The sequence below is a fragment of the Bombina bombina genome, chromosome 1, assembly GCF_027579735.1.
Source record: "Bombina bombina isolate aBomBom1 chromosome 1, aBomBom1.pri, whole genome shotgun sequence".
In the NCBI taxonomy this organism is placed as follows: Eukaryota; Metazoa; Chordata; class Amphibia; order Anura; family Bombinatoridae; genus Bombina; species Bombina bombina.
Window position 1 is genome coordinate 356,385,594 of NC_069499.1, and position 24,526 is coordinate 356,410,119.

The window sequence follows — 24,526 nt, forward strand, 5'->3', positions numbered from 1 at the left end:
ACTGGGTCTGTCTCCCGGCATTGGCTGAAATATTGCACTGAGCAATAGTGCTTCAGTGCTTTATTGATATTTATTTCATCAAGCGGATTATTTCCTTTTACTGGCTTCTTGAAGCAATGATGAACTGGTTGACCCATGCACACATTTTACAGAAGTAAATTATAGATGTATATTAATACTTTGTCTCTGTTATTAAGGTCCTATGGATAGTATAGTGGTAAAGCGGATATGCTAGTGAGGGGAACAGTTTAAACTCCTATTCACATCTAGCTTTTTGTTGACTTCCTGCAAACTATCAGCAATATCTGGGTTTAACAATGGGCGAAAGAGAGTTAAAGGGACAGTAAAGTCAAAAATAAACTTTCATGATCCAGATAGGGCATGCAATTTTAAACAACTTTCCAATTTACTTTTATCATCATATTAGCTTTGTTCTCTTGGTATTCTTTGTTGAAGGCTAAAACTAGAATGGCTCATAGGCTGTTTTTTAAGCCCTTGAAGGCGGCCACTTATCTCAGTGCATATTATTAGCTTTTCACAGCTAGATAACATTAGTTCATGTGTGCCATATAGATAATGTGCTCATTCCAATGGAGTTAGGTAGGAGTCAGCACTAATTGGATGAAATGCAAGTTTGTAAAAAGCACTGAGATAAGGGGGCAGTCTGCAGAGGCTTAGATACAAGGTAAGCAAAGAGGTAAAAAAAAGTATGTTAATATAACAGTGTTGGTTATTCAAAACTGGGGAATTATCTATCTAAAGGGATTATCTATATTTTTGAACAATAACCATTTCAAATAGGATATCCCTCCAAATAAAAAAAAATAAAAAAAAAATTGCCAGAAGCTGTTCAGAAACATTCTAAATATTTTTAAGATACATAAAAGTAAAATAAATTCCACAAAGGCTAAAAAAAAACCCCTTCATTTCTTGAAAAGTCCCTTTCATGACCTTGCAACCTCTTGCATAATTGTCACTCAGCTCCTGATACGAGAATAAGCGTTGTTCCTGCGAGTTCAGCAGCTTGTGCATGGTCCTTGTGTTTTGGGAATTAAGTGACAGCTGTGCACAATACAGGGGGAGTGGGATTGGAAGGATCTTTGCAAGTTAAAAATCAAGAGCCAACAGTAATATTTATGAATATATTCTACATACAGTAACTGAAAATTGTATACTTCATTATAAAAAAATCCACTTTTAGATCCCTTTAAAGGGATATAAAAACTCTCAAATATTCTCCTACATCGGAGAAGTAAAGATTAGATTTTATTTATGATTCTATTTTTTACTTAAGTCATTTTAAATTCAGTTAATCCACAAGGGAACCTCTGGCACCTAAAGTGTCCGTTAATTTATAATCGAAGATTGTAACAATTAAATCCAGTAATTCAATATCTACCCCTAGGCATTTGACTAATAGCCACATAAACAAATGAACAGGCTCTTATAATGTCCCCAGGCACAGAACATCACCAACGGGAATAAACACAAACGTTCATCGCAGCTCACCTAGGGCTTTTAAATCCGGATACCTGTCCTCAAGATGTAATCACTTTGTGTAGTTAACAGACTGCTGACAACTAGGCTTCTGGCTATTGGTTTCCTGGTGACGCACAGCACTGTCATTACCCATCTCACTTTAGATGTTTAATGATAAATAAATGCTAAATTTCATATTCTGGTGCCCCTTGCTTTATCTTTAAACATCTATCATTTTAAATGCCAGACAGACAATATTGGAATTCACTCTCTTTTTTTAATATATGTTTATGCCAAATGCAATACATTTATTTCTTTTGGTTTCTGGTGCTTTCACTGCATAGAAGAAACTAAATGAAGTTAATTATTCCATTATTATTATTATTAGTCAGGCGCATGTGCAGTTTGCTGTAGTCAATGTTATTTCCCTTTAATTCACTGTGACACATTATCCCTTTTCTAGCTCTCAAATACATTTAACCCAGATGTAGTTCTGAACCAGCTGCGCTACTCAGGAATGCTGGAGACTGTAAAGATTCGGAGAGCTGGATATCCAGTGCGCAGACAGTACCAGGATTTTGTAAGCAGGTGAGATCTTGTGTGATTTTAATTGGTAAAATAGCAGCAAAAAGGGTTAGATGGCACCTATCTAGCAGCTCAAGTTAATCCATAATTTTGAAGCTGATACTGTTAAATTACAAAGTCTTAAAACCCCCCACCTCCGTCTTATCACCAACAAGAAGCATTTTACTGCACGGCTCCTTATTCAGCTCCGCCAACTCGTAACTACTGGTCATGGGGGAAACCCTGCTGGCCTCTTGACTATGCAGCAACACACACGCTCAGGTGCAAATTAAGTTGCTTACCTCCCTTTGCCTCTGGGCCAAACGCGGGTCCCCTCTTCGGTGTCTCAAACGGCAGCGGGTGACGTCATCACTCTGATGCAGCCTCCTCAGTCTCCTCAATGCGGTCTCTTAGTGGTAATGGTGGGGGTAGAAGATTGAAGGGTAATCCCTGATGACGTGCTCACTTTTGTTCCAAGTTCAATCGTGCCCAATCCAAAAAGAGAAGCACTCTCAACACAGGGAGTATGAATAAAAATTAACTTTTAATGTCAGTTAAAAATTAATTGCAGGATACGGATCCACATCTTGGCAGTGGGGAGGGAAAGAGGAGCTCACGCCTCAACTAACTGCAGCTACGATTACGGCTTTGATTGCCGAAATGCGTCAGCAGCAGTTAGTTGAGGAGTGAGCTCCTCTCTCCACCCCCACTGCCAAGATGTGGATCCATATCCTGCAATGAATTTTTAACTTTGACATTAAAAGTTATTTTTTATTCATTACTCCCTGTGTTGAGAGTGCTCCTCTTTTTGGATTGGGTACGATTGTACTTTCAGATCTAACAATGAGAGCAGTAGTCTGGTGGTGAGAGAAAACGTACATAAATAGGAATGTGATTAAGTAATAATTAAATCTGGGTTAAGAAAAACACTGTAAACGTTTTAAAGGTCTTTACACACACACACTCAAAAAATAAGCCTGAGATATTTAAGAAAACTTAAGTGAAGTGACCTAAAAATTTGACCCTAAAACACCCAGATAAAATAGTAATTATTTCATACATATATGATTTAGAACACATACAGCCAGATTACGAGTTTTGAGTGCTTTAGGGAAATTAACGACCGAAACATTTTCTGCGTTATTTCACCTCCCTATAGCGCTGCTATTACAGGTTTACAAAAGCAGGCTTGTGCGGGCTATATGGTTGCGTTGAGCTCCATACTACACCAAAATCAAGTGGTGCTTTGACGTGCTCGTGCACGATTTCCCCATAGACATCAACTCTTGCGATCACGGAATGAAAAGCTCTGTAACGCAGCCCCATTGATGTCTATGGGGAAAAGAAAAAGTAACATTAAAACCTAACACCCTAACATAAACCCCATGTCTAAACACCCCTAATCTGCTGCCCCTAACATCGCCACCACCTACATTAGTTATTAACTCCTAATCTGCCGCCCCTAACATCGCCAACACCTACATTACAGTTATTAACCCCTAATCTGCCGCCCCTAGCATCGCCACCACCTACATTAGTTATTAACCCCTAATCTTCCGCCCCTAACATCGACGCCGCCTACATTAGTTATTAACCCCTAATCTGCCGCCCCTAACATCGCTGCCACCTACCTACACTTATTAACCCCTAATCTGCAGCCCCCAGTGTCGCCGCCACTATACTAAAGTTATTAACCCCTAAACCTAACCCTAATGTAACCCTAAGCCTATGTCTAACCCTAACACCCAATAACTTAAATATAATTAAAATAAAGCTAAATAAACCTTACATTTATTAACTAAATAATTCCTATTTAAAAACTAAATACAAAACTTTCATAGGTAGTCAGTAAATAGTTAATAACTATTTACTAACTAGTCTACCTAGTTAAGATAAATACAAACTTACCTGTGAAATAAAAATAAAACCTAAGATAGTTACAATATAACTATTAGTTATTTTGTAGCTAGCTTAGGGTTTTTTTTACAGGTAAGTTTGTATTTAGTTTTAAATAGGAATTATTTAGTTAATAATTGTAAGGTTTATTTAGATTTATTTTAATTATATTTAAGTTAGGGGGTGTTAGGCTTAGGGTTACGTTATGGTTACAGTTAGACTTAGAGTTAGGATTAGGGGTTAATATATTTATATAGAGTTAGTGATGTGGGAGGTTTAGGGGTTAATTATCTATTTTAGTATATTCGTTGTGGGGGGCTTTCAGTTTAGTGGTTAATAGGTTTATTATAGCGGCGGTGTGGGCAGACGGCGGATTAGGGGTTAATAATATTTAAATAGTGTTTGTGATGCGGGAGGGCGGCAGTTTAGGGGTTAATACGTTTATTATAGTGGCGATGATGTTGGGGAGTGGCGGAATAGGGGTTAATATATTTTAATAGTGGCGGCGATGTCCGGAGCAGCAGATTAGGAATCAATAAATTTATTATAGTGTTTGCGATGTGGGAGGGCCTCGGTTTAGGGGTTAATAGGTAGTTTATGGGTGTTAGTGTACTTTTTAACACTTTAGTTGAGAGTTTTATGGTACAGCTTAATAACGTAAAACTCATAACTACTGACTTTAGATGGCGGTATAGATCTTGTGGTTATAGGGTATACCGCTTACTTTTTAACCTCCCAAGCAAACTCGTAATACCGGCGCTATGGGAGTCCCATTGAAAAATTACTTTTTAAAAAGTGCGGTACTGACATTGCGTGACGGCCAAAAAGGTGTGCGGTACACCTATACCTACAAGACTCGTAATAGCAGCATTAGGGAAAAAGCAGCGTTATGAGCCATAACGATGCTATTTGACTCATAACGCAAAACTCGTAATCTAGCTGATAGTCTGTTAAAACCTTATTTGGTTTAAATAAAATGGCCAATAATCCATGTGTAAATTTGTAATGTTACAAGGTGCGTGCATTCTGAGTATATGATATACAGCACACGCGCACACTGTATTACAATGTTAAACGCTTGTGTATCTGAGCTAATGTAAATGCCATGGATGGATAGTCAGCCCACCAAACAGCTCTCTGATCTCCATTATCTGGATCATTTTCTTTGGAGCTGTTAAACGGAGAGTATACATCTAAATTTCATATAACTGCATGTATTAGACAATACTATAAGAAGAATATGCACAGATACTGATCTAAACATTCAGTTTGAAATCTTTTAAAATTTTACTTAGAAGCTCCCAGTTTAGCACTGTTGATGAGGTGGTCTGGGACACCCATTGAGGTTTAAAAAAAATAAAAAAACAGGAAGAGCAGACACTCCTCCCCCCTGCATATGAAAATACCCATTACACAAACAGGAGCAAGCAGGAATCTGTAGACTTGAGTCTACATCTGATACTTTGGGGCTGGGTTAGGAATCTGAAAATCAGCACAATGTTCTTAAAAAAATAAGCACAACTAAATATTGTTACAAAAACACTCACAGATTTGCTATATAAATGGATCATCTACAAAACATTTTTGCAAAAATAAAAAATCTTGTGTACAGTGTCCCTTTAATGACTCGTCTGTCATACCGGTGCCAGTGACTTCTTTTTTGCAATAAGCTACTGCCATTTCTGTTTTGACTCTTCATTCTTGCTTAACCATTTTCTATGGATATTTCACATTTAGGCACCATCTAGCTGTGCCTCTTCATTTTTGCACCTAAATTCCTCCTTGGGACCTTAACCATAACCTGAGGGCTACTTGTTGTTTGTCCATCATAAGAGATGTTGTTTAACTTCAGCCAGTGTCCGCTTACTCCCCTATCACAGTCTTCTGACCTAATGTAGGTTTGTATTTCTTCTTGGTGACCACCTAATGGGCTCCTGGCATCGCTGGTTCTCCTATTTCACTACCTTAAACTAATCACTACTACTAAGTGGCCAATGCTGAGAACACTTCTGGTAGAAAGCATCCCCCCCCCCCTCATTAATGACCAGTTTCTTTTTGGGAGATGATGGTTCTGTTTTCATCCAGACCATTATGCCCATCCCTTTGTTAAGCTTTTTCTGCAAACTCAGGTTTATACAGAGTTTGCTTTCTTAGTTTAAATACTTAAATATAAATTAAAGTACAAAATAAATGCTCTAATATGTTTTTATTATGACACTATTACTTGTATATAATAATATTAATCCTGCAAATGGATTAAACACATCAAATAAGCTCCAAAGCAACAATGCACTACTGAGAGCTAGCTGAAAACATCTGGTGAGCAAATGACAAGAGACCAGTGTCCCTGGAGTATTAAGTTTCCAGTGATGCATGCTGTTTTAAAGGGACATTCAAAAGGAAATATGATACATGCAGCCTGTATCCAATGCAAAGATTAACATAAGAATGGTTTTATAGCTGTATTTTTAAGTTATACTAGCAGTTTAAACAGTGAATAAATAACTATGGCTTTGTGCAATGTTAAATCATTATTTGAAGGGTTTGAAGTTCATTTATATTTGCCTAGCTTTTAACATGGGTGGTGCCCATTACTTAATATAAATGACATTATGACAGTTTATTGCACAGCTCTTTTTATCTAAACATAATGACAAAATCTGTATTACAATCTGTATCTCTTTGTTTTTTGCTTTGTATCCATTGAACCTGATCCTCTGGTTTAGGTACAAGATGCTTTTTAAGAAGATCCAATTAGCAGGTGACGTGCGCAGCACATGCGCCTCTTTCCTCCAGTCCTACTGTGGCCCCACAAAGGAATGGCAGCTGGGTAAAACCAAGGTGTGTAGTCCAGACATCACAACTATTTTGAACTTTTAAGACCCCTTTTTAAGCAAAATCATTTTGAGTCTTATTCACATCACATAATAACCTACTTTTATTTCCAATAATATAATTTTTAACTCTTATGTAAAAAAGAAACATATTTCCATGTCTTGCTTTCTTCCTCTTTTTTTTTCTTCATCCATCTTTTGCTTGATTTAATTTTTTACCCTTATTTTCATTCTTCTGTTAAATACCATTAACACATCTACTCCGCCAATGTCAGTCCTGTTTCAGCATCCTTGTCATATCTACCTTTGTGTGTGTTATACTATAAAAACCCAAAGGACCATTATAGTCTCAATGGTACATAACTGACTGTAACTAAAGAGGAACAGGACTTGGGAATTATTTTTTCAGATGATTTAAAATTTGGTACACAATGCAGAAGTGCAGCCAGTAAGGCCAGGCGAATACTCGGTTGCATTGGGAGAAGTATTAGTAGCAGATATAGCAAGGTTCTTATACCACTTTACAGATCATTAGTTAGGCCTCATCTGGAATATTGTGTACAGATCTAGGGACTGATTTCCTTCTTAATATAAGGAGAGTCCATCTGGAGGGAGCCATTTACCATCAGATTTTACCGCGCAGTTAAAAACGGTGGTGTCTGAGGCCCTCAGTGCTTTACCTTGCCCGCTAAATTCAAGCGAAAGGTTAAACATAGCTCTCCTGCCCAGGGGTCATCATGTAATTTATTGGATTTATCTGTTCTGACTCAGTTATCCGAGGATGAGTTGCACTCTGAGGCTTCAGAGGGTGAACTTTCTGGGACAGAGTCTGCTGCCTCTAAGCCTCCTGCAGCGAGGGAACCAGCCTTTAGATTTAAGATTGAACACCTATGTTTTCTTCTAAAAGAGGTCCTGTCTAAATTAGAGGTTCCAGAGGCCAAGTTGCCTGATGAACCTTTGATTCCTAAATTAGACAGAGTTTACGAGGACAGGGTAGTGGCGTTCACTTTTCCTGTACCTGTAAAGATGGCAAACATTATTAAAAAAGAAGGGGACAGAACTGGATCTTCCTTTTCCCCTTCGTCTTCCTTTAGGAAATTTTTCCCGGTCCTAGACTCTCAATTGGAGTTGTGGGGTTCCATCCCTAAGGTGGATGGTGCTATCTCTACGCTGGCCAAACGTACTACTATCCCACTTGAGGATAGCTCTTCGTTCAGAGAGCTGATGGATAAGAAGATGGAAACTCTTCTAAGGAAAATGTTTCAACATACGGGATACTTGTTTCAACCGGCAGCGACTGTTGCCTCGGTTGCTGGAGCAACAGCCTACTGGTGTGACTCCATATCTGAATTGATTGAGGTGGAGGGTCCCCTCGACGTTATCCAGGAAAGAATTAAAGCCTTGAGAATTGCTAATTCTTTTATCTGTGATGCAAATATGCAGATTAGTCGCCGAATGCTAAGGTTTCTGTTTTTTCAGTTCAGACCTGTTGGGCGCTCTGGCTGAAGTCCTGGTCTGCGGATATGACTTCTAAGTCCAGACTAATTTCCCTCCCTTTTAAGGGAAAGATTTTTTTGGTCCAGGCCAGGACTCCATTATCTCCACGGTTACAGGGGGCAAGGGTGCCTTCCTACCGCAGGATAAAAAGAACAAGTCTAAGAGACAAGGTTCAAATTTTCGTTCCTTTTGTTCTGAGAAATCCCAACGACAACAGTCCTCCTCTAAGCCCGAGCAAGCCAAGAGTACTTGGAAGCTGTCTCAATCCTGGAATAAATCCAAGCAGAGCAAAAAGCCTGCCAAGACTAAATCGGCATTAAGGGGTGGCCCCCAATCCGGCACTTGGTTCAGGGATGTGCAGGATCCATGGGTCCTGGAGGTCATAGCTCAGGGATACAAGATATGTTTACAATCTCATCCACCCAAGGGCAGATTTCTCCTCTCAAGCCTGTCTTCCAGACCAGAAAAGAGGGAATATAAATAACAGTAGATTGGCTGAATAAATAGTAAATTTCCACGGAAGAGTCTTGTAAAGGAAATATAGCTGAGTTCACCCCAATGGTTGTGTATAAGCATCAATAATTTAATTTTATTAGGACAACTCAACCCTAGATTGAGAAGGCCAAAGAAGAAATGCCTCTAAACAAAAAAAAACTTAATTGTAAAGAGAATGTGTCATAAAGTGATTTGTAAAATTTAACTTTTATTAATTCAAAATTAAATAAAAAGACAGCTTAGAATAAGTGAATATCGTGATAGCTGCCCACGTACAGGAGCAAATTAAAAACACATCCGCTATGGTGTATGTGAATAGTTATTCTTAGTAAATCATTGAGGTCATCAAGTAAATACCCAAACATATACTTATATTAGAATATTGCCTATAATGTCAATAATGCTGATTATTGTATGCAACCGTTGTGGTTTCAAAAGGATTATGCTAGCCCCTATGTTAATATTATAAAGTGGGTAAGCCATTATGTATTATATCACTTGTTGCAACAAGAAATAACAGCATGGGGTTATTAGTTTGACAGAAAAACGTCTCTGGATATATAGGTATATGGTCTGGGAGGTCAGTGCTGGTCCTGCTGTATACCACTGATTTTATTCAACTAGCGTATGTTTTGTAACATATGCTGTAAAGTAAAAATTTGATGTAAGGCTGAGATTGGTGGAAAAAAGTACTGCAGCATCTATTATTGACTGGAAACAATAGTTATATTTTTTATTACAATTCAGTAACAAAAAGATCACTTTTCAGCTGTGTTAATGGTTTGCGTATTGCTACTAACATATCAGGCTGAGTAGTATTACCACTGTGATATTAAATTGGTTATAAACATGGTCTTAGTATGGTGGTAGTAATACCACTTGCTTAATCTAACAGATAATTATAAGTATAAATGCTTAAAAATATATCTTTAAAGACCAACAGTTTAACAATGTTCCCTACAGAGCCGGTAGCACTATTCGCCAACAGCTGAGAAACTGTATTTTGATCAACACAGCTGATATATTAGACTAGGTGATGTTATTTTTAGAAATCTGCTGTTAAATATAAAATGACACCTTTTCCACCAAAACTGAATCAGCTAGGGGTAGCCTAGCTCGCTTACCCAGGTAATATATTTTTAAAAAGTAATTATTTGAATATGTCTAAAAGCCCTAAGGTTTAGAGACCAACGTAGTAATTATAGAAGAATAAAGCTATAGTTAACTATTGTTATCGTTAGAACAACCATAGTGGAGCAAATAAAAAAACTCCCCAATTTAATATCACAGTGGTAATACTACTCAACCTAATATGTTAGTAGCAATATACAAGCCATTAACACAGCTGAAAAGTGATCTTTTTGTTACTGAATTGTAATAAAAAATATAACTATTGTTTCCAGTCAATAATAGATGCTGCAGTACTTTTTTCCACCAATCTCAGCCTTATATCTAATTTTTACTTTACAGCATATGTTACAAAACATACGCTAGTTGAATAAAATCAGTGGTATACAGCAGGACCAGCACTGACATCCCAGACCATATACCTATATATCCAGAGACGTTTTTCTGTCAAACTAATAACCCCATGCTGTTATTTCTTGTTGCAACAAGTGATATAATACATAATGGCTTAACCCCTTTATAATATTAACATAGGGGCTAGCATAATCCTTGCATACAATAATCAGAATTATTGACATTTATAGGCAATATTCTAATATATAAAGTATATGTTTGGGTATTTACTTGATGACCTTAATGATTTACTAAGAATAACTATTTTTCATATACACCATAGCGGATGTGTTTTTAATTTGCTCCTGTACGTGGGCAGCTATCAGGATATTTACTTATTCTAAGCTGTCTTTTTATTTAATTGTGAATTAATAAAAGTTAAATTTTACAAATCACTTTATTACACATTCTCTTTATAATTAAGTTTTTTTGTGTTTAGAGGCATTTCTTCTTCAGAAAAGAGGGAAGCCTTTCTGGGGTGCGTGTGGGATCTGTCCTTCTTAGGGGTCATTGTCCCAGTACCTATTGCAGAAAGAGGTTTGAGATACGATTCAAACCTTTTCGTGGTCCCAAATAAAGAGGGAAATTTCCGCCTGATTTTGGACCTAAAGTGCTTAAACAAATTTCTAAGTGTCCCCTTGTTCAAGATCGAGACGATAAGGTCCATCCTTCCCTTAGTTCAGGAACGACAGTTCATGACCACTGTATATCTGAAGGATGCTTATCTTTATGTTCCAATCCACAAGGATCACTTCCAGTTCCTAAGGCTTGCGTTCCTGGACCAGCACTTCCTGTTCATTGCACTTCTGTTTGGTCTAGCTACTGCTCCAAGGGTTTTTACGAAGGTTCTTGGGGCTCTTCTAGCCGTTGCCAGAACCCAGGGTATAGCAGTAGCTCCCTACTTGGAGGTTATTCTCGTACAAGCACCATTTTTTCACCTGACGGAGGACCATTCGGTATCTCTTCTCTCTCTTCTTCGATCTCATGGATGGAAGATAAACTTAGAAAAGAGTTCTCTTATTCCAAGCACCAGGGTAGAATTCCTGGGTACTATAATAGACTCCATATCCATGAGGATATTTCTAAAAGGCCAGAGATGTTGCAAGCTAGCTTCGGCATGTCTTGCCCTCCAGACTGCCTTAAGTCCATCTGTGGCTCAGTGTATCACATCTTCTTACTGTAGTCTACCGGATGACGTATGGTTCCGGCCTGCGAATACTGCACTTTTGTGCTTCATAATCTGTGAGTAGGATTCCTATGTTCCTATTGCTTCTTTGTTCTATTGTTTTATGACCTGCACCATGTGGCGCCCTCTATCCATTTCTTCTTAGATCTACCATCTGTGTTTTTGGCACAACACCCTGGAGGAGCAGCCTACCCTTTCTGGACCCATCGCTCATCATACCTAATCCTGGGAATTACCCATTGGACTTTGCTGGATATTGCACGAAATCATATACTGGACTACACAGTTTGTATGTATGTATGTATGTATATATATATATATATATATATATATATATATATATGTATGTGTATATATATATATATACACATATATAAACTATTATTCTTTTATTATTTTGTATTTTTATAATCATTCCTTAAGAGTACTTTAATATTGGTGCTTGATTTATTACTGGGTTACTCCTTGTCATCTATAGTACTTATTATTAACTGGTTTATCATATCTACCCTTGGCGCCTCTTAGAAGTACCCTAGTGACGCTGGTGTCACTAGACTTATTAGTTATTGTTATATCAAAAGGCCAGAGATGTTGCAAGCTAGCTTCGGCATGTCTTGCCCTCCAGACTGCCTTAAGTCCATCTGTGGCTCAGTGTATTGAGGTAATTGGTCTCATGGTGTCCAGCATGGACATCATTCCCTTTGCCAGGTTCCGTCTCAGACCGTTGCAACTGTGCATGCTGAGGCAGTGGAACAGCGATCATTCGGATCTGTTTTAACAGATTTCTCTGGACAACCGGTCAAGAGAATCGCTCTCTTGGTGTCTCTGTTCAGATCATCTGTCCCGAGGGACATCCTTTCTAAAACCATCCTGGGAGATTGTGACTACGGACACAAGTCTATCAGGATGGGGAACTGTTTGGGGTGCCAAGAAGGCACAGGGCCTGTGGTCTCAGGAGGAACGCTCCCTCCCAATCAACATTCTGGAACTTGGGGCAATCTTCAATGCTCTGAATGCTTGGCCCCTTCTGGGTTCGTCCCGGTTTATCAGATTCCGATCAGACAATATAACCTTGGTGGCTTGCATCAACCATCAGGGGCTGACGAGAAGCTCCATAGCAATGAGGGAAGTATCTCAGATTCTGGAGTGGGCAGAGGCCCACAGATGTTCGCTCTCAGTGATCCACATTCCGGGTGTGGACAACTGGGAAGCGGATTTTGTCAGCAGACAATCCTTTCATCCGGGGGAATGGTCTCTCCATCCCGAAGTGCTTGCGGAGATATGCAACAGGTGGGGGATGCCGGAAATAGATCTTATGGTGTCTGGTCTCAATACCAAACTACCCAGATCTGGGTCGAGGTCCAGGGATCCTCAGGGGGAGCTAATAGATGGATTAGCAGTGCCTTGGAGGTTCAGTCTAATTTACTTTTTCCCACCGTTACCACTCCTTCCTCGTGTAGTGACCCGCATCAAGCAGGAGCAGGCATCAGTGACATTGATTGCTCCCTCGTGGCCGCCAAGAATGTGGTTCACGGATCTGGTGAGGATGTCATCTTCTCCTCCATGGAAGTTACCTTGTCGCAGGGATCTGCTGGAACAAGGTCCTTTTGTTCATCAAAATCTAGATTTTCTTAGGCTGACTGCGTGGAGCTTGAACGCTTAGTCCTAGCTAAGAGAGGTTTTTCTGAGATAGTTATTGACACTCTCATTCAAGCTCGTAAGCCGGTCACTCATCGCATCTATCATAAGGTGTGGAGAACTGGTGTGAAGAGCGTGGATTTTCCTGGCATAAAGTTAAGGTTGTCAGGATCCTATCGTTTCTCCAGGATGGACTGGAGAATGATCTTTCTTCCAGTTCCCTGAGGGGACAGATTTCTGCCCTGTCTGTTTTACTGCACAAGAGGCTCTCTGAGCTTCCAGATGTACAGTCCTTTGTTAAGGTATTTTTTGTTCTTAAGGTTTTGCAATGGACCCGTTTGAGCCTATGCATGAAATTGACATTAAATTGTTGTCCTAGAAGGTTCTTTTTCTACTGGCTATTGCTTCTGCGCGCAGAGTTTCTGAGATTGCCGCTTTGCAATGTGAGCTTCCTTATCTGGTGTTCTATTCTGATAAGGCTGTCCTACGTACCAAGTTAGGTTTTCTTCCTAAGGTTGTGTCTAACAGCAACATCAATCAAGCGATTGTAGTTCCTTCCTTGTGTCCCAATCCTTCTTCGAAGGAACGTTTGCTTCATAATTTGGACATGGTTCCCGCCTTGAAGTTCTATATAACTTCTTCCTTGTTTGTTGTCTATTCCAGGAAGCGTAAGGGACAGAAGGTCTCTTCGACTTCCTTATCTTTTTGGTTAAGGAGTATTATCCGCTTTGCTTATGGGACAGCGGGACATAAACCTCCTGAGAGGATTACGGTTCATTCTACTAGAGCAGTGGCATCCTCTTGGGCCTTTAAGAACGAGGCCACTATGGGTCAGATTTGTAAGGCGGCTACCTGATCCTCCTCACATATTTTTTCAAAATTTTACATGTTTGATGTTTTTGCTTCTGCTGAAGCAGCCTTCGGGAGACAGGTTTTGCAGGCTGTGGTACCCTCAGATTAGGGTCCGCCTCTATTTTTGTCCCCCCCGTTATCATTCAGTGTCCTCTAGAGCTTGGGTATAAGTTTCCCAACAGTAAGGAATGATGCCATGGACTCTCCTTATATTAAGAAGGAAAACATAAATTATGCTTACCAGATAATTTCATTTCCTTCTATATAAGTCCACGGCCCCTGCCCTTGTTCTCCGATGGGCGGCCCTCTAAATTATATTTTTCTTCTGGTACCATTTATACCCTGATAATTCTCCTACTGTTCCTTGTTCCCTTGGCTGAATGACTGGGGGATGGGGGAAGTGGGAGAGGCATTTAAGTCTTGGCTGGGGTGTCTTCGCCTCCTCCTGGTGGCCAGGTTCAGTATTTCCCAACAGTAAGGAATGATGCCGTGGTGTCTCCTTATACAGAAGGAAATTAAATTATCTGGTAATTTACTCCTTAGTGACCAGACTATTTTTCAATTTTCTTACCGTTTGGGACCAGGGCTATTTTTACATTTCTGTGCTGTTTGTAACATACATAGTAACATAGTAGATAAGGTTGAAAAAAGACTGAAGTCCATCGAGTTCAACCTATACAAATCTAAAATACTTACAAAAAGCTCCAGTTAAGCTTAAATAACCCCATTAAAATGTGACCCATTTAATACTAGCAATCATATCCATGAATTTTGTTTATATACAGAAATTTATCCAGACTATTTTTAAATGTATCTATGGTATTGGCATTCACTACCTCCTTTGGTAATGAGTTCCACAATTTTATTGCTCTTACAGTGAAAAAACGTTTCCGTTGCAGGAGATTAAATCTCCTTTCCTCCAACCTTAAATTATGACCTCTTGTCAGAACCAATTTTCTTGGAATAAAAAGAGCTTCTGCCATCTCTGTATATGGGCCTTGAATATATTTATATAAAGTAATCATGTCACCTCTCAAGCGCCTTTTTTCTAAAGAGAACAGACCCAGTTTGGCTAGCCTCTCCTCATAGGTTAATTTCTCCAATCCCCTTATTAGCTTTGTGGCCCTTCTCTGAACTTTTTCTAGTTCTGCAATATCTTTTTTAGCAATCGGTCCCCAGAACTGCACTCCAAACTCAAGGTGAGGTCTTACCAGGGCTTTATATAATGACAGAATTATGCTTTCCTCCCTTGAATCAATGTGTTTAGCTGTAATTTTCCTCTTACTCATTTACTGTACCCACACAAAGTATATACTGTTTTTCTCACCACCATTAAACGGACTTTCTAAAGATACTATTATTTTCATCATATCTTATAATTTAATATAATTTTTTTTATAAAATATGATGGAAAAAATGGAAAAAAACACACTTTTTAGGCTGACCATATTGCCGCTTTAAAAAGGGACACATATGAAAAATACATACGTCAGGGTTCTTATAAAAACATTTCTTTAAACAGCCCTGAAAACAGCCATGACATATGTATTTTTCATGTGTGTCCCTTTTTAAAGCGGCAATATGGTCACCGTACTTTTTCTAACTTTAACCCCCGAAATCTGTTACAAATCTACATCCACCAAAAAACACTTGTTAAATAGTTTCTAAATTTTGTTATGAGTTTACAAAAACCCAATGCTTACATCTTCTTTACTTTTTTTGCAAGTTATAGGGAAATAAATACAAGTAGCACTTTGCTATTTCCAAAGCATTTTTTTTTTCAAAATTAGCGATAGTTACATAGTAACACTGATATCTGTCAGGAATCCCTGAATAACCCTTCACATGTATATATATTTTTAGTAGACAACCCAAAGTATTGAACTAGGCCTATTTTGGTATATTTCATGCCACCAGTTCACCGCCAAATGCGATTAAATAATAAAAAAAAAAAGTTCACTTTGTCGCACACTTTGTCGCACACTTTGTCACACACTTTGTCACACTTTTTCTCACACACACTTTTTCTCACACACACTTTTTCTCACACACACTTTTTTTTCACAAACTTTAGGTTTCTCACTGAAATTATTTACAAACCGCTTGTGCAATTATGGCACAAATGGTTGTAAATGTTCAGAAATAGCACGCATATATGGCTTTGGCATTGCTTTTTTGGTAATCAGAAGGCCGCTAAATGCTGCTGTGCACTACACTTGTATTATGCCCAGCAGTTAAGGGGTTAATTAGGTAGCTTGTAGGGTTAATTTTAGCTTTAGTGTAGAGATCAGCCTCCCACCTGACATATCCCACCCCCTGATCCCTCCTTGACCCCTCTCAAACAGCTCTCTACCCTCCCCACCTCACAGTTGTCACCGCCATCTTAAGTACTGGCAAAAAGTCTGCCAGTAATAAAATAAAAGGCTTTTTTATATAAATTTTTTTATTTTTTTAAATGTATTCTGCAGTGTTAGATCCCCCCTTAGCCCCCAACCTCCCTGATCCCCCCCCCCCCAAACAGTTCTCTAACCCTCCCCCTTCAACCTATTTGCCACCATCTTGGGTACTGGCAGCTGTCTTTTTTTTGGGCTAAAAGGCCAATTTTATGTAGTGTAGCTCCCCCCTCCCTCAATAGCCTACCCCTTCCCAGATCCCTTTCTTTACATTTAATTACCTCCCCTTTCCCTCTTCCTCCATCCCATGCAATGTAATTTAAGTTATGTACTAGTGCACGCTCCTGCCTGCACCCCCCCCCCATGCTTGCTCCCAGCCACTCGCGCGCACTGGATAAATAGGATCCGGAAGTGATCCAGCTATAGGCCGCCCACCTGCCTCCCACCCACCAATGATCAACACCATCACTGGCCGATGCAGAGAGGGCCACAGAGTAGCTTTCTGCATCGGTGGCTGAAATAAGGGTATTGCAGGATGCCTCACTATCGAGGCATTACTGCAATACCCTAAAAGCGGCTGGAAGCGATCACGATCGCTTCCACTGCTTGAAACCCATGAGAACGTGCCAGGCCACGTCCTTGGTCATTAACTGACACTTTTTGTAGGACGTGCCTGGCACGTCCTTGGTCCTTAAGGGGTTCAAGAGACATGAAACCCCAAATATTTATTTCATGAATTAGATAAAGCATGCAATTTTTAACAACTTTCTAATTTACTTCTGTCATCAAATTTTCTTCGTTCTATTGGTATCTTTTGTTGAAAAACAGGGATGTAAGCTCAGGAGAGTGCACTTGTCTAGAGCTCTATATCACAGCAGTTTTGTAAGAATGTTATCCATTTGCAAGAGCAGTAGATGGCAGCAGTTTTGTAAGAATGTTATCCATTTGCAAGAGCAGTAGATGGCAGCAGTTGTGTAAGAATGTTATCCATTTGCAAGAGAGCAGTAGATGGCAGCAGTTTTGTAAGAATGTTATCCATTTGCAAGAGCAGTAGATGGCAGCAGTTTTGTAAGAATGTTATCCATTTGCAAGAGCAGTAGATGGCAGCAGTTTTGTAAGAATGTTATCCATTTGCAAGATCAGTAGATGGCAGCACTATTTCCTGCTGTTGTAGGCAGCAGTAAAATAATAAGCTCTACTCAGTTGTTTTTTTTGTTTGTTTGTTTTTGCACTTTTATGTCCCTTTAAGAGAAACATACTCAAGACTTTTCAAGGGCATGCCCCCCATAATTGTAAAATAATGTATGTTTTGCTAATAAATAAATAATAATAAAAGACTTAAATGTTCCTTTTAAACGTTCAATAATAAAACCGTGTCTTTTAAATAGTTGCTTATCCTTCAAAACTCCCCCTTATATCTGAATCATCTCTGCATAATCCGTTAGACACAGTTCCATAGAATGGAAAGCCCCATCGATGTTGGAGGGACTTTAAATCACTGTGAACGAGGTGTAGTGACGGGCAAGTTAGTTATGTCCTTGTAATATCTATTGGTTCATCTTTATTTGTAAAATAAAAAAATAAATATATATATTGTTTTGAAGCAGAGCTACAACTGTATTATCTGCAACTGTATTAAAACAGAGCAAGAGAAACTAGTATGTAAAGAATGGAGCATGAACTGTATCCCATTGCTTGACAGGCCTAGGTAAGAGATTTTTCATTTTTTTTTGTTTTTAATATACAGTTAATTTTAGTCTTAATATTCTAAATGTTGACTTCAGTAAAAAGAGCATATATTGCTTGTTTGTTTTTTAAAATCTTTATTTAAAGCCAACAATGTGTGACAAATACAAAAGAAAAAGACGTAAAATAATGCAATATAACACCGCCTCTACGCTTACACAAAAATACATATATAGTTAGTCTACACCCTGAGACTCTCTCGTGTACAACCACATTGTTGGAGTTTTATATTTTATATAAAAGAAAAAAACTGATAATACTATAACTAGTTTATCTGGTACAGTACAACTCCGAAAATCCGGACTGCTTGGGGATTTGCCTAGTCCGTATTTTCGGATTTTCTGGATTCTCGGACATTGCTGATAAAATACCTGTAAATAAAAAAGAAGACGTGCTAATGTTTTTTATTATAAATAAATACTGTACAGATCACCTTGTTTATTAAAATAGAGTACTGCACCTTCCAATGTACATTCCTTTCCATTACAGGTATTTCTTTGGCACATGCTCAACTGCTTGTTCACGGAGTGCTAGCATCTGCTGCGCCCGGTGAACCGCTTGTGGATTGTGCTTCTGCTTTGCCCAGTGATTTCAGAGTGTTTCTCCTCTGCTTCTGTTTAGAACCCTTATCCACTTTAGGAAACATTGGTACAGTACACTACTGTACAATATAGTACAGTATATAGAGGTATAACAGTACTGTGCAGTGTAAAGATGGTAAATACCTGCACAGGTACCGGTCATGTATGGCAAACTGTAGTGCGCAGTTGTGGAGCTCAGATTTCTCACTGCCTTCGTGTGCCGTCACTTGTTGCAGCTCTGAATGCCAATTTGCATATGAGCAGTGACAAACCAACACCCGGAAGTTGTAATCACTCCAGAGTCCGGATTCTCAGGTTGTCCGGATTTCTGGAGTCCGGATTTTTGGAGTTGTACTGTAGTTATTAAATCATTGTCACAGAAACAACAACAGAAACAAAAAAACAAAGAGCATATATTGTTAATATACAAAAGTATAGGGCAGAGCCAGTTGTTGATTGAATTCACAGCATTTTTTGAATGTGCAGCATAGTTTTATTAAAGGGACAGTAAACCTTAAAAATAATGTTATATAATTCTGCACATAATGCAGAATTATATAACATTATTTAAGTGCTATAGTTCTAATAGCCTTTTTTCTCGTTAAATATGTAAAAATTACGGCGCTTTTACAGACCCGCTCTCTGCTGAGCGGGTCTGTAATATTTAGTCAGCGCATCGGGCCAGCTGTATAGTCACAGCTCGGCTCGACCGCGCCATAAGACTAAGTGCAGCTCGCTCCTGTGACAGGAGCGAGCTGCACTTAGTGCTATGGCGCAGTCGGGCCGGGCTGTGACTATACAGCTGGCCCGATGCGCTGACTAAATATTACAGACCCGCTCAGCAGAGAGCAGAGAGCAGGTCTGTAAAAGCGCCGTAATTTTTACATATTTAAATAGAAAAAAGGCTATTAGAACTATAGCACTTAAATAATGTTATATAATTCTGCACTATGTGCAGAATTATATAACATTATTTTTAAGGTTTACTGTCCCTTTAAGACTTTTTATGTGCACCTTAATTATTTTTTATCTGCATTATTTCAATACGAATTTGAATTTTTCCATGAAATACGATTTTTGCAAAACAATTTTGTTATGATTTTTAGTGCGATTAAATAATATAATTTTGCTACTGCATATTTTTATTTCAATGTTATTTATTCGTTTTGTACAATTCAATTTTTAAATTACGATTTTTTTGTGAATTCTATTATAATGGATGCATCTCCTTGATATGCAGGGAACACCCCTTTGCGAGATACACAGATCTCAAGGTAAAAACTGCCTTTATACAACTAGAATTGTACTTGTGAGATTTCTCACAAGCCTAGAGAGCTTTTTAAAATCAGCTCCGGAATGTTACTTATATTTTAGATGTTGTTTAATTCATCAGATGTAATGAAGATGCGCTATTACTTGCTTTTTAATATAAATATGAAATTCAAATACCCACCGCTCCGTCGCACAGTTTAAAAGTCAATTTTTCTGTGAGCTAAAGGTTTGAATTGTTGTCCAATCAGCACTCTCCCCATGTGGCACTTTTATTAGCTATTGTGCTGATAAGAAAAAAATTCAAACCATTAGCACCAATTGACTTTTGAAGTGGGCAGCGAAACGGTGGGTATTTGAATTTCATATCTATATTAAAAAGTAAGTTATAATGGATCTTTGTTACAACTGATGAATTAACTCCATCTAAATTATCACTAACAAATTCCAGATCTGTTTTTAAACAGGGGAGAGTTTACCATCACTTTAACTCGGCAGTCATCTGTTTTATGTTTTCCACCAGATGGGACTTCTGCAATTTTGATCATTTCATTTAGTCAGTGGAATACTTTTTTATTTTCCTTTAAGGGATAGGAAAATCACACTTGCATCAAACTTGCATGATTCAGATAGAGCATGTTATTTTAAGACTCTTTTAATTTCACTTCTATTTTCAAATGTGATTTGTTCTATTGGTATCCATTGTTGAAAAAGAATGTGTACATATCCTACACTACTGGGAGCTAGCTGCTGATTGGTGCTTGCACACATTTGTATCTTGTGATTGGCTGATTAGATGTGTTCAGCTAGCTGCCAGTAGTGCAATGCTGGTCCTTCAGCAAAGGCTATCACTGGAATGAAGAAGATTTCATTTCTGTCTTAATCATGAAAGAAATAAAACTGTTTCATTTTAAGCAATTAAAACAACATAATGTAAGGTTATAATGTAACAAGTGCTTTAGTGTAAAGCCTATACTCCCTAAGTAAAATCCTAGGGCATACTTCTTAGAAACTAAAATATGAGTATAGGAATTTGGTAAACTACAGCTATCCAAAGTTCTATTGTTTGAGTTTTTCCATTAGGAAATGTAAATGTTGTCTGCATGGAGCAGACTATGATTGGCTGCAGTAGCACATTCACATGCTGTTGTTTTGTTACTAAGGACCTAATTAACAAAAGGTTTGTGAGAATTATATTGTAATATAGGTGTTTCTCCTTCACATCCAGTACCCTGCATAGTGAGGTAAACAGCTCTTAAAGGGCCACTAAACCCAAAATGTTTCTTTCATGATTCAGATAGAGCATACAATTTTAAACATTCCAATTTACTTCTATTATCTAATTTGCTTAATTCTTTAGATATCCTTTGTTGAATTAAGAACAGTGCACATGGGTGAGCCAATCACATGATGCATCTATGTGCAGCCACCAATCGGCAGCTCCTGAGCCTATTTAGATATGCTTTTCAGCAAAGGATATCAAGAGAATGAAGCAAATTAGGTAATATAAGTAAATTAGAAAGTTGGTAAAAATGACATGCTCTTTCTAAACCATGAAAGAAAAAAATTGGGTTTCATGTCCCTTTAAGCTAAAATTAGCTTTTTTAAAGGGACATGAAATCCACATTTTGTTTTCCATGACAAAATTTTAACCAACTTTCTAATTTACTTGCAAATGTTCTTTTCCTCTTGGTATCTTATGTTGAAAATCAGGGACATGAGCTCAGGAGTGTGCATGTGTCTGGAGCACTATATGGCAGCAGTTTTGCAAGAATGTTATCCATTTGCACTATTTCCTGCCATTTAGTGCTCCAGATACTTACCTAGGTATCTCTTCAACAAAGAATACCATGGGAACGAAGCAAATTTGATAATAGAAGCAAATTTTAAACTTTTTTTAAAATTGTGTGCTCTGTCTGAATCGCAAGATAATTGTTTTGGGTTTCAATATCCTTTTAAATTTAAGGAACCTCTCCGTACGGATGAGACTTCTACCATATTCAGTAATAAGTGGAGAAAACATTTTTATAAAATTGTAAAACACGCTCCTTTTGTAATCAAACAATATGATTTTGATTGGTTTAATAAATAATACCATGTGCTGGTTTGTACTGGCTGATCTGCATATAGTATTTTGTGCTCCTGGGTGTACCCCAGTGATTTACAATGAAGCATTCATTTTGCTATATTATACATTCCAGTGTGCATAAACTATGTATTGTTCCTTCTGGGAGCGAGAGCGTGCTAGAGATGAGCAACTCTATGCCCGAGCTCCGCCTCGTGCTATGTGATGTGGGCGAGAGACAGAAGTGGCATTGGAGGTCACATTACTGAAATATAGAATTTATCCAAGAGAGGGCTCCGACTCGAGTGGCCCTGACCAGTGACACAAGCAAAGTTCTAGTTCAGATGGTGCAGTCGGTGGAAATGTGCCAGCTCTGGCCGGCCCCTAAGTGTTTGTGTCACAGCCTGCGGCATGGTCAGACACTCGGCATAGAGAGCTTCTTTGTTCTCCTCAAGGTCAGAGGCCTAGCATGTGTTAGTTTTGTTAGTCATTTGCCTGCTTTGTCAGAGACTGTTTGGCCTCTGAGTGAGATGTGTTATAACAGTTCATACTGATGCCCACACTGCTTAATTGCTGCTGGGCATTAACGCTGCTTTGTGTTTGTTTCATTAAAGGAACAGTACACCAGTCTCTGCAGATGCCGGTGCTGCGACTTCTTAGTTTACTTATAAAATTAGCTTTCAGGCTGTGTGCTCTCATCATTTTTGAAGGTGAGAATCAGTAATTGTTGCTTTACAAGTAACAGTATTTCATTAAGCTGCCACCATTCTCCATCTTGCAGCCAGGGCAGTTCTTTTGCTTTTTTGTTCTCTGAGAGCTGCCTATAAATCCCATTAATGGAACATGAAACCCACAATTTCTCTTTCGTGATTCAGAGAGAAAATACAATGTTAAATCACATTCCAGTTTATTTCTATGATCAAATTTGCTTAATTTTCTTGGTATCATTTGTTGAATAAACAGCAATGCACTACTGGGAGCTGAACACATTGGCTGAGCCAATCACGAGGCATATGTGTGCAGCCACCAATCAGCAGCTAGCTCCCAATAGTGCGTTTGCTGCTCCTGAACCTTCCTACTTATGCTTTTCCACAAAAGGAACCAGGAGAACAACACAAATCAGGTAATAGAAGTAAATTGGAAAGTTTAAAATGGCATACTCTAAGTTACAAACTACATAGTGCTAACTATAGGCCAGTCTGCTAACTACAGGCCAGTCAGTTTGACCTCAATTGCAGGGAAATGAATGGAAATTCTTTTAAAGGAAAGACTTGTGTCTTACCTTCAGACAAACAACTTAGAAGACAAAGGACAGCATGGTTTCATTGCTGGAAGATCATGTCAGACTAATCTAATTGATTTATTTGACCTTGTAACTTGAATAATAGACCAGGGAGGAGCCGTAGATGTTGCATATCTAGACTTTAGCAAAGCATTTGACACCGTTCCACACAACAAACTTATTCACAAAATGCATTGCGTTGGAATAGATGCTAAGATTGTTAAGTGGGTAGAATGCTGGCTTTAAGATAGACAACAGAGGGTTTCAATTAATGGAGTACATTCAAATGAGGCGTCAGTTACTAGTGGTGTTCCCCAAAGGTCAGTTCTTGGGCCTGTTTTGTTTACCATATTGGAAGTGGGCTTAAGGGGAAGGTTTGCTTGTTTGCTGATGATACAAACATTTGTAACAGGGTAGATGTTCCAGAAGGAGTTGATCAAATGAACTGTGATATTAAAAAATCTACAGGACTGGTCAAATAAATAGAATCTGAAATTTAATATTACCAAGAGCAAAATTATGCATATAGGATCAAGAAACCCAAAGGGCAATTATAGTATCAATGGTACATTACTGACTGTAACTAAAGAAGAAAGGGACATGGGAATTATTATTTCCGATGATTTAAAATTTGGTACACAATGCAGCCAGTAAGGCCAGTCGATTACTTGGTTTCATTGGAAGAGGTATTAGTAGCAGAAATAGCAAGGTTCTTATGCCACTTTACAAATCTGGAATACTGTGTACAGTTCTGGAGACCATATCTTCAGAAAGATATAAATAAACTAGAAGCTGTCCAAAGGAGGTCTAGTAAAATAGTACATGGTCTAAAATATAAAACATACAAAGGAAGACTCTATGATCTAAATATGTATAGTTTAGAGGATAGAAGGGAAAGAGGTGATATGATAGAAACCTTCAAATATATGAAGGGACTTAATAAAATAGAAGCTGAAAGCATTTTTCACAAAAAAATAAATGCCAAAACAAAGGGTCACAATCTAAAGTTAGAGGGTAGCAGATTCAGGAGAAATTTGAGGAAGCATTTTTTTACAGAAAGAGTGGTGGTCATGGAATAAACTTCCATTTGAGGTGGTATACACAATGACTGTAAAGGAATTAAAAAATGCCTGGGACATGCATAAGGCTATCCTAAAGGAAAAGTAACATGTAATATGGGTAGACTTGATGGGCCTTTTTAGTTCTTATCTACTGTCAAATTCTATGT

General features: G+C 38.4%; 1 protein-coding gene across 1 annotated transcript in view; it reads left to right on the forward strand.

Annotated features, from left to right (window-relative positions):
* The window catches only part of LOC128645318 (unconventional myosin-X-like), a 251,366-nt gene that overhangs the window by 158,838 nt on the left and 68,002 nt on the right, over positions 1-24,526 (forward strand). Inside the window, 2 exon segments of the mRNA XM_053698222.1 lie at positions 1,943-2,067; positions 6,666-6,780. Of these exon segments, the coding sequence (XP_053554197.1) occupies positions 1,943-2,067; positions 6,666-6,780 (240 nt within the window).